Here is a 15,810-nt window from a genome sequence, read left to right as displayed (position 1 = left end):
TATAATGAAGGCGCTTTGCAGTGTACGCCAAAAAGCCAGATCATTTGTAAGACTGAATTTGATTTTACCCGTTTTTCGAAAGAGTAGGTGTACTTTGCACAACAGAGACATGTTATTGCGACCAGAGTGTTAAGTACTATAAATACTCCTGACGTAAGAACCAACTTTGAAAACATTTTTTTCTCTCCTCAAATGACTCAAGTAAGTGGAGTGTTTGTGCAACTTTTATTGTATGGAAAGTGTCCTTTCCGGTATCTGAGAGGCATATGGCAAACATTTGATCCTGCTTGTATTATTTTAGTGATCCACTCAAATAGTGTCATAGTTGTCCCTGAAAAATGCCGTGAAAAAGCATGCCTCCGTCCTCCCCACCCCGTTACAACACACACCTATAGCCTTAGTGTAAGACTTCCATATAAGCCTGTGATGTAGTTTCCAGTTTAATGTTGCAAAGTGGGTATAGTAACCTATTTTCCTTGTGTTAGTGATAAGCCCAGGACATCATAACCGTCATCTCATGTTATTCTGGCATGTTGATCTATCGTTAGGGATACAGCTTTAAGTAAAATGAGGTGTTAACATTTTTGTCATTAGGCTTTAGTCATATCGCATCCGTAGCCGGTCCAGGGCCTAGGCTAACTATATCCAGGGTCCAGTGAATATTAATACAGCTGCTGAGCAGACGACGCTACTAAAGTAATTAGATACTATGTAATTGCTTCTACTATCGCTTCCTAAGAATTACCTAGGAACTACAGACTACTGCCACATTTTTGGCATCCAAATGCGGCACACGATATCACCATTTCGAGTGATTAATGTCAACTTTATCACTTTAGTTATGTCAAAGACTTAGTGTTTCTATTACGCTCCGTTATTGTCTTCTCGTACAAGCAAAGCGCCACTAGTACGATGAGTGGCTTCGGTATATATCGCATGACGTCATTCTCCCTACTTAAAATTCTATGATCCTCGCCTAGTTAGCGAAATTTTACGAACATACGGTGATTTACACCGAAGGCCTGATGCATGATTAATCTAACGAATACAATGTAGAACTGGTCTATTATTGAGCAAATGTAACACCCTCCGGTGTATTAAAAAATCCTTGGTCGATTTCCTGGCCCTGATTCATAATTCAAGACATGTAATGTATGCCATATACAGTAGGCCTGCGTGCAGAGCAGCTAGCTGTGGAAACTGTGACTGTGTAGTGTGTAGTATATAATACCATACCATTACGGGTTAGCTGTTTGTGCAAATAACACCGATCGCGAGTCGCTGCAGAAAAATACGATTAACATTTGTTGCTGGCGACTTTGTTTGCAAGATGTTTTTTAAATCAAATACGTTCAACTGTTACCTATCTTGTTCAATCCAAGAATTTTGAACCAAAGTAGAGAATTTTGCGTATTTTTTTGAAGAAGTATTCTACTCAGGGGGATCTCTGTTCTTTACGTGTGCCAGTGCAGAATTAACTGTTTGGCCGCAACAGTTCTTTGCTAATCTGGGTCTGGATTTTTTCCTGCGTGGCCAATCTGTGAGTTTGAGATTGCTATGAAGAGTGTATGTTCAGCTGGCATTCACAAGCTAGCCATGCGGATGATGGAGCGGGCTAGTTTTCTCAATACATGTAGCGTGCATGCGCACTACAATAACTAGAACGGTTGTAAATTCTGAATGAAATATCACCTTCTCCTCCCCTGTCTGGTAGAGATTTCTAGGGTGTAATGGCCCTTCTTTCAAAAGCCATCATTCGATTTTTAAATGGATTTTATTGTTTTGTTGGTTTTCTAAATATCTGGTAATGTCATGGTTGAATCTTAATTTGTTCATTGTTAATAACAACGTTTAGGAAGGTACTTTTGAGTGGGGGGGGCTGAAGACTGATGTCCGGCCTGGGGGAGGGGGTGTCCCCATCCTCTTTGGATTTTTTTTTTGCATTTCCAGGTGGCCTCAGATGCAATTTGGTACAATATAGCACACTTCAACACCCACTCCATTTTGTAAATAATTTTGCATATTCACCTGGCCTTAGATGCAATTTGGTGCTCCAAATGAGTTTTTTTTCTCATTTGGAAATGAAAAAAGGGGTTTTCTGACTTGCGAAGCGGGGGGGGGGGGGGGGCGGAATGATACTTCCGCCCCACCAACATTTTTTCACTGGGGGGGCTGGCACCCCCAGCCCCCCCCCCCGGTTCCTACGCCCTTGAACGTTTATATGACTCTGAAGATCAAGGTATTACAGTTTCCTTTTTTGTTTAAATGCTTCGTCTTAAACTTAATATAAAAGATCGAGTATATTTTCATAACTTATTTATAATTCATCATAATAATAATACTAATAAAGTAAAGTCTGTATGCTATTGTATGCATTTAATCCCATGTGTTAATTATGACGTACATTCACATTGTATCTTAGATATAATGGTAATGTTATGTCTCATTCTTTATACATTTAATATTGCATTTATCTTATTAAAGGAAGAGTTTTTTAACCAGGGGTCTTTCGGCAACCCCACCTAACCTTCAATACCACTCTGCCTGTATAATACCTCTGTAGTGATTACAATGGTATAATGGTATAATTCAGCTATTTCTAACAATCCATTGTTCCATCTTTCACCATCCTCCACCTTTACAGGAAAAAATCAATTTAACCTAATATGTCACAATTAACCACAACAATTACACCAAGAATGTTGAAACCAGACAAGCACTTTGAGGATTTGCAATAAAACATTACATAATTATAATTAAGAGCTGATAAACGATTGAGGAATATGCACAAATGAGTGATATTCCAAGATTTGGTCTCTGCAACTGCAACCTGTATGTGTAATATATGCATTTCTTTGTGTACTTGCAGTGCTAAAGAACAATTAAGTCAATACAAAGCTATATGTTATGTTCGTGGGAGAGGGGAATGGGTAAAATTATTTTCATATTTCCCTTGTAACGCAGATACAAATGAAAATATTGATTTAAAACTCAAACATCACATCAATCATCGCGCACTAAAAGTCACTTATGTTACACAATTCATAGTATTTATTTAGCCTTCCAGAAACCATCACTCGATATTTACATAACAAACAAGCAGTTTAGAATATCACTGATCAGCTGATATTGTTATCTATTAATACTTTGATCCAGTACAATGCTATATTCGCGTCTTCTATACTTCTACGCAACAAAAACGAAACATTGATAATGACGGGGGAGGGGGGGGGTTGTGTTACATCAAGGACCTCTCTGCGTGACAACTCCCTACTTATAATAGGGTGCACCCCTTGTGACAACTGCTTAATTATACAAGAGAACCCTTTGTGACAGCTACTATTAATACCAGGGAGCTATGTTTGTGCCAGCTCCCTAATAGGAGTTCTCTCTGTGACAGCTCCCTCATTATACCAGGGAGCTATATTTGTGACAGCTCATATTACTACTAGGGGGCTCTGTTGTGACAGCTCCCTAATAAAACCAGGGAATTCTCTCTGTGACAGCTGCCTAATTACACCAGGTACCCCTCTCTGTGACCGCTCCCTAATAATAAAAGGGAGCTCTCTTTCTCTCTCTCTGTGGCAGCTGTCTAATTAAAGCAGGGAGCTCTCACGCAGACAAAACAGACCCTCTAAGATTAATAGTGAAATTTTGAAAGTAACAAGATGTTATGGACAAACAATCATACCGTTGTATTGTTAAACAACGTTCACCATTGGTTGCATACAGAATAACATTTGAATGCATTATAAACTGCATGACGCCAATAATGAATAAGTTGTCTTTAATAGTGGGTATTATGACACCTTTGCGTGTGTGCACAATTACACGTTAACACCGTTCTGTATCAATTCACAAACATCAGGACACTGTTCAATTTGCTTATTCATAGTAAAGGTGCTACCGAAATTATGTGGGTTATGTTCTTGTTATGTGATTTCGTTGCTTAATTATACGCATCATGTCTCTAATTATTGTTGAAGGTTGGTAGATTGACTTCCTTTGACATACAAACATGTGTTTACTGGTTAAAAACTGTTGTTGTTTGGGCTAAAATTTACGTCATAGTGTTCACTATTTTCTCAAATACACAGTGTATATAGTTGACTTACCTCTGAAGCATTTATTAAAACTAAAACAATACGTATAATAATTAGGTGTTCCCTTTCGAGGGGAATGGTGATACACACTCGACGAAGATCACACAGTTACAGCCTCGATGCAAGGGGACTTGGGTTGAGAGCGGATCAGTCGTTCGGTAGTTTGATTTTCGTGCCCAGGTTCTTCCCTTAGTGACTTTTCTTAAAAAGTACACACATCGAAGCGTGTCGGCTTTAATTTACACTAAATGGGTTGGCCACTTATGGGTTGGCGCACTGTTTTTCACGAACCTCTGACTTAACGCAGGCGTCCTGGCTGCCGGTATTCTACTGTATACTACATATTTAATACCAATGTGTTAATACGTAAACCTCTCGCTGTCATTGGCATCTCCCTGCACCAGGCAACTCTATCGGTGATAGCTCCTTGCATGGCTTCAGTCTACACAGACACTAAAGTAAGGGTTGTTACTACATTAGTATGGTTCGATGACCATACACTACACTCCTTGCAACTCCTTGCAACGGTTGTTTGTTACTACATTAATGTCATGGTCTCAATAGGGATATGGCTTTTCTTTCGGGGTTCTTTGAGCAGTCTGGGGCTTACGGTAGACTAACGTGATTTCAATCACTCTTTTTATACCTGACGAAAGCCCAGGGTATCCGAAAATTTGTGTAGCGTGTACAGTAGTTATATATCTCTATTCTATTCTAAATATTATGTTGGATTTTAAGGCATTACATGTTGTTCTTATCTTTTCTAAGTATTTCTATCCATCCATCCATCCATCCATCCATCCATCCATCCATCCATCCATCCATCCATCCATCCATCCATCCATCCATCCATCCATCCATCCATCCATCCATCCATCCATCCATCCATCCATCCATCCATCCATCCATCCATCCATCCATCCATCCATCCATCCATCCATCCATCCATCCATCCATCCATCCATCCATCCATCCATCCATCCATCCATCCATCCATCCATCCATCCATCCATCCATCCATCCATCCATCCATCCATCCATCCATCCATCCATCCATCCATCCATCCATCCATCCATCCATCCATCCATCCATCCATCCATCCATCCATCCATCCATCCATCCATCCATCCATCCATCCATCCATCCATCCATCCATCCATCCATCCATCCATCCATCCATCCATCCATCCATCCATCCATCCATCCATCCATCCATCCATCCATCCATCCATCCATCCATCCATCCATCCATCCATCCATCCATCCATCCATCCATCCATCCATCCATCCATCCATCCATCCATCCATCCATCCATCCATCCATCCATCCATCCATCCATCCATCCATCCATCCATCCATCCATCCATCCATCCATCCATCCATCCATCCATCCATCTATCTAACCCTAAAGTGTACAGTACCAGGACACGGTCAAAAAACCCACCTTGGATGGACTTTCCATTTAAAGCCACATATAAGTCTTAATGCAAATGCGTCGTTAAGGATAAATTCACCGCAGACTGGAGGGATTGATAGCAGTGCATGGAACTTGGATCGCATTTATTATGCAACTCATTGACAGATATATCAGATTAGCGATAGTAACTGTGTCTTCTTTACGTACTTCAAACAATTTTTAGTACGATAGAGGGACACTTGCATATGTCCCCCTATTCACAGTTAAGGGTACAGTACATATGTTCACATAATGTGTGCATTTATACAACTCTCCGATCGGTATACGGTTTAAGTGTGTGTGCCATTCATTCATTGCATGTAATAGGAAAGAATCTCATATAAAAAAGTTGACTGCATTATCGGCAATTTTAAGCAATAAATTTGCTCAAAATATAACCAGCTAATGTAGAACTTTCAATTGTCAGTATACACATTTTATTAGATTATAACAACACTATTTTCCAATGTTACGGTGTGAAAAAAACACAAATTATGGTAAAGATTTCTTGATTAGAGTTCGACCTATTAAATGATAATCAGCTTTACCTAGTACCGATTAGTTTCTGTGACAATCGGGCCGATGCCTATTGCCTTTAGTGGATAAGCTGTTTTATTTTAATATTTTATTGAAAAAGATAACACAATCCCGAACGTTTGCTTCAAGTTTTGCCATATGCAAGGGAAACCTTCCGATGGAACGTTGTTTAAACGATCATACACAGTAGGTCAATGGCACTTCTCCATTGACATTACTACACGTGGGAAAACCACACTAAAGTCCCATTGACGTTGTCGCTGGAAATCAGACATGCTTTAGTCGGTGAGTTTAATTACTGCAAAGGTGATATTTTAGCACGTAAAGTACATTAGGTCAGGGGAAAAAAGTTGCTTTGGGTTTTTCGCAAAAATATGCGTTAGATAGTAATCACAAATGGTAATGCAGTAGAACTACCGAGGACTTTCGCCAAACATTTCTAGGGAATTTTAGGAGTATTTGGCGCCTTGATTGCATAATTTTATGGCATTTGTAGAAAATTGGGCGTATTTTCAAACTAAACAGTTATTTAGCTCAACAGTTCTCTAGCCAGACTAGCCTAATGTGCCTAGAACTCACAATGAATGTCACTCTTACTTTCCAGTTTTCACCTACGGTGAAATGGCCAAAGTGGTTTAAAAGTATATTGATTTGGTTTTACATTTACTCGAAACAAATAATCTTTCATATCAATCGTTAAACCTGATAACAAGAGGTTTCATTAGATGCAAGAAGCGAAGTGAAAAAAATAATAATAACGTCGTCCTTCTAAGCTTATCGCGAGTATACTGTATGATGTTAACTGCTAAAACTGGATAGTATATCGAACAGCATTAGTACAAACTCGCGTGAGGGACTTGCGATACCCCTTCACGGTAGATTAGCGCACCTTCCCCGGCTATGAATAGCGCTGAATCGAACTTCTCCCGTTGTAGTTGTGGTGAATCAAAAGCGCGTAAAAATACAATCCTTGATGTGGAACTTAATAATCGGTTCCAATAATCGGTAGCGCAATGGATTTTGCCGATGCCGGTTACCGATTGTCTGATAATCGGCCCAATGCCGATTATCTAACCTATTATCGGTCGATCACTCTTCTTGATCAGAAAATGCTGTCAATGTTTAATTAGCAAAAGTCGGTCAGATTCCCTCGGAGTAGCTTTTTTGATAAGAACGGTGCTTTCCTTCTCGTCTTTTACGAAGTTCTAGTCTTAGCAATCTGTTTGTAGTGTTCATGGCACACTTCTACCTCTCTTATCTGTGTAGCTTTAACCTCAAACATAGCTTGCTCAGATTTTTCCACCGAGGAAAACCTAATTAGCTTGGTCTTTTACAAAGCCAGTATACTTCAGGCATACTGTGGTCACCACATGACATTAAATTAGGGTACGAGTTGCATTATAAGAGGCATTCTTTTGTTGGTGGGGGGGTGGGGGTGTGGGCGGCTGTATTTATGGGTGTGAAGGTTTTTTTGCCACGGATTTTATCCAGTAAACTCTTGGCTCTATTGTTGAACCACTAGCGTGCATAGGGAGTAAAATGTTGGGGTTGTGTGAGTGGGGGTGGGGGCAGACTTGTGACTATCTTGACGGATATGGCTTTAATCCATTTGGCTAGATGGAAGATCCATGTCTAGCATATTCAATGACATTGGTCAGAAATTCATCAATCATACATCCTTTCCCTCCCCCATCACAGCCTATGTTCCCTAAGCCTTTTTCAATGTTACCAGAAACACAATACATATGATCACAGTACTTCACAAACCAAGCCAGAAAGCATAAATACTAAGAAAGAAAACATTCAAGCACAAAGATGTTTTTAATTTAATTTTAATAAAAACCTTACGGCACGTGAACAACAAAAATAAATGAAAATCAGCAGCTTTGAAATTAATGTAGATTAAAACTGATCATTGGGTGCAGAGTATACTATGCAATTGACACTATCTCCATAGTATGAACCATTCCAAAGGTCATCAATTACTCATACACACTCTTGACAATACAAGTTAAATGCATATTTTGTGTTGTTTACAGGAGTACACTATACTAGTCAACTTGTGAACATTTGGAATGAGAACATAATACAAAAGTACACCACAAGAGAAGTGTGGATCCCTTTCTGTTAACATTGCTGGTTATTAAATGAAGGAAACATAAGGCCTTGAAATCTTGAATAAAACATACATAGTAAACTAGATTTTAGCAGTAGTGTTGACAAGAGTCATAGTATAGCAAAGTATTCATATCTTATGTGAATTCTTTGTGAGTGCTCCGTGAGAAGTTTCAATGACCAATAAAATTACATAGTATTTTTGAAAAACAAAACACAATACAATAAGCTTGAGAATCTGCTGAATTGAAAAAAAAAAGTTTCTGTGATTACGTAATCGATTGTCAATTGTGGTATAATTCTTGAGTTACTTGCTGGAACTACACCTGCTTGCTTGCATCTTGTTGGGAGCTTTGTGCACAGGTTCTCACAAGCAATGTATCCTTGTCTGCATGAGTGTTGGTTTATACCAATGATTGACTTTAAGCAGATCAGTGAGTGATCTTTAGTAAGTATTAGCATGCTTTATCAGGATGAGATAAAAAAAGAATAGAATAGACAGGTGACCAGAAATGCTTTTAATATACAGCAAAAGAAAGGTACAACTACCTCAACATCTCTCAAATATTTTAAAAAGTAAACTAACATTTAATAATCACATGAACAGATCTATAGAAGGAAAACTTGACCTATTTTGATGAAAAAAAGGAAAATTAGCCATGTCATAAACATGAGGCAACAGATACTGGGCTGTCAATACTGATTAAGCTGCAGTGAAAATGCACCATTACATACAGCTTTTAAACATGTTGACCTCTGCATTCACTTCTAAGAGGTCCCTTTGCGAAACAAGGTACTGTTTATTTACATTTTCCCTGTATGCAAACTAGCAATTTATGCATCAAACTATTTGAGCAAAGAAGTACATTCGCATAAGAAAATAGTAATGAAAATGTAATTGGTGTTCAACCTAGTATTTTAAGTTTGTCTATGTTATCAAACATACAGCCAACCATAACCTCCTTCTCATAACTTGGCTGTCAACTGAGAACCCTTTTTAAACAGGCAAATTTTGTTCTTAGTATTAACTTCTATCATTGCGCATTCAATGTGCTCATTTAGGCAGAAAACACCAAACAATGCTAATTTGGCAAATCACTGTCACATATGTTGCTATAACTTGTTCTCTTCCCGCTAATGCAGGTAAAGACTGTTGCAGATAGAATCACATGAGTTCATGATATTAAGTATCAGCAACACATTGGTAATGCTCACTGTACATAACTCTGAGAGTTTATCAAGTGATGTAACCTCTTGTGCATTACTTTAATTTAAAATGGCACATATAAGATGTTTAACCACTCATTTAAAAAAATATGTATTCAGTTACAAAAAATTGAATCCTTTGTTTTCATTTTGAAACCTCTGCTTGAAGTTTGTTGTCTACCGTGTGTCCTTATGTAGTACACAGGTAAACAGAAAGAAAATACAATTCTAAACAAGATTTGGTAAACATAAAACTGGAACAAACTCTTAATTTGCAGCCTCTTCTCACTTCTGTCTTTGTTTTAACACACTTGAACAGCTGAACATTGATACCACTCAATATAAACTTGAACAGGTTAATATTCATATCACTCATAAAAAGTTAAAAACATACATATAGAGGTATGCTTGATCTCTATGGAAAGTGCCTTACCATCAAAGAATATTCCTTCAATGGATCAGATTACCTTTATTATGCTATATAACAATCAATTATCTTATATAGTACATGATTTGACTTAAAAAAACCCAAATAATCAAGGACTTTATCCCTTTAATCTTTGAAGCTCCTTCAGTTTGTTATTCTTGTTTACAACTTTCTAAGTATCTTTTCTTTTACCATTACGTTGTGTTTCAATAATGCAAATAACATACGCATCAATTGTAAACACTTAAAGTTTAAATTAGAACACTTTCAGTAGCCTAGCTACCCAAGTTATGAGAAAACAGAGAAAATGAGATCAAGTTGGAACACAGAAGCTCTTCATTAGCAGGTTTCTCTTCCTTCTCTCTACTTTTTTATAACACTAGAACAGCTAAACATATGTGCCCACACTGCAGTGGCAGGGACCTTGCTAGAGAGGGGGTGTGGGAGTGTCTCAACCCCTCCCCCCAATCTTGGTAAAACTAACATTGGAAAACTTGAGTGCGACAATCAGAATTTCTGACTGTCGCACTCCAATTTACCTAGGCCTATTCATATATTCTTGTGATTGTGAATGACCTAAATATTTCGGTTAAAATTGACCTTTAATCAGTCATATTTACCACATTTTCCTTGCCACTTTGAGAAATTGTATCTCGCGATCCTTATACTCCACCGTACAAAACTTGTATGATTCTGAATGCTCTAAAAACAAATGCCTAATAGAACAACTGTACAAGGTTCGCCAGCTTCAATTCGGTTTATATATGTACTAATTTTGCTATTGGGTGTGTTGACCCTTCAAGTAAGTTCAGGATATATAGTCTCTATGGAATACAATAAAACACTCAAATGATAATCTACAGAAGCTTAAAAGTGCCATCAACATAAGAAAACCTTTGCCCCATAAGTTGGCATTTTTAGTAAACTGTTTAGATAACAAAATAAAATCTTATCAAAAATCAGGAAAATGTTGGATTGCTCAGTTGCTTTAACTGAGCAATTGCAAAATTTTCTGCAAAATGTTTAATTGACAACTTATCATATCTCGTCAATTGGACATTTTTCTGCAAATTGTTTCATTGACAACTTATCATATCTTGTCAATTGGACATTTGCTGCAAAATGTTCAATTGCTCACTTCATTCCATCAGCGCAATTGAAAAATGTTCTGCAAAATGTTCAATTGACAACTTATTGTATCTGGTCAACTCAACATCTTTCTGCAAAATGTTTTTTAATTGTTCACTTCATTCCAAATACTCAGTTGGAATAAAGTGAACAATTGAAAAATTGTTCATGTGAGTAGCCCCCTCCCCCCCTAGTCATCAGGCCTTAGCTATGTCCCTTGTCAGTGTTTATTATATCCATTACAGTCAACACAGTAAAATTAGAACACACTTAATCTATAACATCTTCATCTCTACTGATCTCGCCCTTTCCCTAAATCTATGTTTATTAGACTCGTTGAAAAATTTTGTTCTAACGGTCTACCAATCAAACATATGGTCTATTGCTCCTTCCTCCAGAAAATCTTCAATCTCATTGCGACCTAGTTGGGAAAAAAAAATAACTCTACGAATTAGAAATGATTTTTTTTTGCTTATAAAATTTTATGAGGGTCAGGATCATGAAAGGTAACTCCAGTGGTACTTTTTGATAGAAACACAACCAGAATGAAAACACAGTTCCTTGCTGATGTTCACTGATTAGTTTCATAGGGATTTTTTCAAAAAGCTCTATGGAAACAAGAGCAAAATTTGTGTTTGCAAATAATGCTAAGACTTGTCCCTCATGCTTGATATCAGTTGTGCAGCACATATCAGCAGGTTTCCAAATATCTGCCAATGTCAACATAACAAAGTTTGAAGAACCTCCAACATTTGGTAGCTGTACTTTTGCAATTGGAATATGTTTGAAGAAATTACACCTTACAGTTGCCTGATTTCCCAATTTAAAGATATTAACATTAAGTGTTTTGATCTCATTAATATTCATGAGATAAAGCAAACATGTATTATATAATTTAATCAGGCCTTACCTTAGGCATGCATACTTACTTGGGAGCTTCTTTTCTGCAAGTCCTTTGGTGTAACATTCAAAGTTTTCTACCACACACTTTGAAGCACTTTCACACCATTTAATGTATTTCCTACCTGAAACAAATGAGGAAAATGAAAAGTGAAATCCATGTTAATTGAGCTTGAACATGACTTCAAAAATTAGAAAGAACTATATATGAAATCATGTTTGATGATACAGTTATACACCATGGAAGGAACCTGACGCCTGACATACAACACTAGGTAAAGCAACCAGAGGAAGTGTTGTCTTGCGAATGCTCATTAATATTCAGCAGATTTGAAACTATTGCAGTCATAATGTCTGAACATATGTGTACAATAAACATCTAATACCCAATTTGTCTGGTGTTGGAAATGATTGCTGCAGCAGCTAGCTGTAGAGGCAATTGGGAAACTTGGGAATCCTCCACATGTACCTTATTCTGGTCAGGGTATGTGAAGTTGTATAACTTGTTAATAGGATTAAACCTTTTCTTCATTATATAAAGGTGCACCAGTAATAACAACCTTCCTTTCATCACATACGAATTGCTAAAAACAAGGTACTGGAAGAGTGTCTCCAGTCCTTAAATAAAACTTTACTCTGTCATTTCAAATCCAGAAAAAATACTGCAGTGATTGGTATATTCCTTTTGCCTGAATGAAGGCCAAATTGACATGCTCAGTGAAGAATACGACATAACAGCCAATGAAAAAACTTGAATCAAATTTGTTGGTTACAAGGCAATCATGTTAACATGATGCAAACAAAAACCTCTCCCTAGTGAAAGTGTGACAAATTGAGCCTCCCATTATCCTAGTCCCTTTATTTTAATAAACTTGTTACTCTTAAAGATTTTGTAACATTTTGTAAACACACTTTTTGACATTCCGTCATAAAGATCTTCGCACACTGTCATACTTACATACAGGTGACTTGTTGGTCATGGATCGGGATTCTCCTCTTGCTCTCTTTCTTCTCTGTTGTACATCAGCCCTCTGCACTGCTGGACACAGCAAGAAATTAAATGAAGACCGTTAAAACAATTGAGTTTGATGAGGATACACAAATCAATACAAATAAGATAATGACAGCATGTTGTAAGTTTAAGGGTGTCAAGACTCGCTCAAAAAGAAAGTCTAATGCCGGTAATCTGACCTAGTTTTGAATGAGGTGTAACAGAAGTGTTAGACATCACCATCGATCCCAGAAAATACACACACACAGCTTGCTACCATCGGTATTTAGACACTAGTGTACATGCAGTTCATGCTGCGGTCAATACCCACAGCACAGTGTAAAAACCAATACAGCGATGGACATCTCAGGTCCAGCTAAAGATAACAAGGTATCGCATTTCATTACTGTACTGTCTGCATTTTGTAGTCACACGAACAAAAGGTCACTTACAAGCAACAGAAAGTTAACTTTTTCAGATGGCCGCATGCGGTTTGGGGCGAGTGTTCAATGCCTTTAAAATTTCTATGCTTCAAGACTAATTGATAATTCCAGTAGCTGCATAGTCATCTTGAAGCAAATGTCACAGATTTTTCATCTCTCCTAAAACATGCAACTACTTTATCATATTCAACCAAATGATAACAGACACCAGGAAATAACTAGAACTGATGGCACCAAATTATATCCATCCCTTGACTCAACTAGCAATTACATGTAAAATTACAGTACATTACTGTAGCTTATTAAATTTAGTTGCCCAATTGCTCTCATCATGATAATTCATATCAATTGAATGATCCATCCAACCAAATTTACAAAACACAAGCATTATGGGGTCACAAAGTCTGAAGGCTTTCTTCCTTCTGTTACTGTGTAAAGGTTGTTAACCATTGCATGTGTCAGGGAGATTAAGACTGACAATATAATTCATTTGGAATGCAATTACATTTGCATGAGAAAGAAAAGGAACTGGAATTAGGGAAAACATAGTTCTGACATGTATGCCACATGCATATGAGAGTCCTTCTGTACAAGAAATAAATATTTGGGGTATATTTATTAGTTATTAAGTTACACTCTGTATTCTCCAATTTGATTGCTGATTTATAGTTTTGGTAAGACTGCATGACAAAAGTTAAACAGCCAGTTGTTACTGTTAACTAATACCTCTTTTGATATCGAGTAGGTCAATGATGTAGCATAGGTATTTTATTATAGGGTCTGGTAAGTTTACTACAGTTCTGTAGTTCTTTGTTTCGAGGTAGGAAATGTATTTCATAAAGGATATAATGCAGATGTTTGAGTCTAGAGAGTAATGAACAGCTAAAGCAGATACAAAATACAAAAGTTTTAATACAATGTCAAGCTGATAACTGTTTCTCACATGGAACATTACTTATGTAGCGTTCAAAATCTACAGCATAGCTAGAGGAATATAAGCCTTACCAGTTATTACATTAATACATCTAGTTCTACCATGTTCTACTTCAGTATATAATAGGTCAGTGCAGGTAATTGTCTCAGTTAAGATTAATAACTTTTTCTGTGTCCCTCTAATATCTATTTTTTTCGACAAAATCAGTTATGTTATGTTTAAACTGACTTGATAACAATCTTCAATAACATCACTTTATTTATTAGGCAATGATCTAGTCTGCAAAATGTAAAGGAGCTGATTGACTTCCCTCATTTAAGTCTCACTTTATTCTCAATTTGCTGAAGATTAATCCAATAACATTTTATATTTTTCGACATCATTCTTGCCATTTATCCCTCTTCCCATAATTCTTGGTGCCCCTACATATCCAGTATAATAAACTGTCATACTTACATACAGGTGACTTGTTGGTCATGGATGGGGATTTTCCTCTTGCTCTTTTTTTTCTCTGTTGAACATCAGCCTCCTGTTCTGCTGGACACAACAAGAAATTAACTAACAGCATTAATACATGAGTCACCATATTATAACTACTGACTGGCTGGGAGAAACTTCTATGAAATTTGAAGTATACAAAGAAACTGAGGCTTAGATAGGATATTCGAACCATCACCCCTCACCCCTCCCCCAGGACTACCAGTCCTCCACTCTATGGTGGTCAATGGTGCATCCAAACACTAATAATATTTTGGGTGGTTACAACTTGGCTGGGGTTGTGTTCCATGAGGAATACGTTTCAGTGAAGGTTGTCTACCATTGCATGCATGTGCCCAGAGGAAAACATGGAGGAATAATCGCAAAATCCACATGAAAAGTTGTGTGATTGCACTTCCTTACATACCTAGCTATTAAGGACACCAAATAGTATATCCACAAAACAAACACTTACGGCTGAGCCTCTAAAATTTCTTACATGAAGTTTTTCAATTGCGCCATTACTGGGTCCTTTTGTTTCCATCATTCAATTGACAAAGCTTTTATCCAAAACACAATGAAATGGTTTCCTTTCTCTTACAAGTATAATTTTTGATCTTACCCATTGCCTCTTCTCGGTCTTCATTCGCAACCTGCCCTGTAAAATTTTAGAAAGAAGAATGTTCCATGATCTGTTTAATAAAGTTATCACCACCTTAATACCAAACTCTCACAAGGAGCTAAAATATTTGTCACTTTTTGTGTTGTGACTTTATTATCTCATCCTTGTATACATTTAGAGACAGGGAGATGTTTTATTCCATTGGGTCACCTGTTTTAGAACAAACCAATGGTCTGTAAACAGACAAGTAGCCTAATTTCCATCCCTTGTGGTATAGAACTGTAAGCTGGTGGGCTAGTGGGCACTTAATGGGGTACCTTATGATAACCTTATGCCATTGGCTGGCAAGTACCAACTGGGGTGGGGGAATTAAAAAATTGTTTGATGTCTGTGTATGTGTGGGGGTCAATTTTGACTTCACAATATAGCATATATGTGAAGTAGCCTATATAAGACAGAAAATTTTTAT

The 15,810-nt window shown here is 37.3% G+C and overlaps 3 protein-coding genes across 3 annotated transcripts in view; 1 reads left to right on the top strand and 2 right to left on the bottom strand.

The window, feature by feature from the left end:
• Positions 1–15,810, top strand: part of LOC139982131 (uncharacterized) — a 221,487-nt gene that overhangs the window by 100,151 nt on the left and 105,526 nt on the right. The window lies entirely within an intron of this gene.
• The window catches only part of LOC139982136 (uncharacterized), a 175,332-nt gene that overhangs the window by 134,245 nt on the left and 25,277 nt on the right, over positions 1–15,810 (bottom strand). The gene's annotated exons all lie outside the window — the stretch shown is intronic.
• Positions 7,401–15,810, bottom strand: part of LOC139982126 (uncharacterized) — a 153,372-nt gene continuing 144,962 nt past the window's right edge. Inside the window, exon 12 of the mRNA XM_071994708.1 lies at positions 7,401–7,444. Within this exon, the coding sequence (XP_071850809.1) occupies positions 7,416–7,444 (29 nt within the window). The 3' untranslated portion in view covers positions 7,401–7,415. The remainder of the gene's footprint in view (positions 7,445–15,810) is intronic.

Source organism: Apostichopus japonicus, chromosome 16 (genome assembly GCF_037975245.1).
Source record: "Apostichopus japonicus isolate 1M-3 chromosome 16, ASM3797524v1, whole genome shotgun sequence".
In the NCBI taxonomy this organism is placed as follows: Eukaryota; Metazoa; Echinodermata; class Holothuroidea; order Aspidochirotida; family Stichopodidae; genus Apostichopus; species Apostichopus japonicus.
The sequence above is the reverse complement of the archived record's forward strand: the minus strand, read 5'-3'. Positions and strand labels throughout refer to the sequence as shown.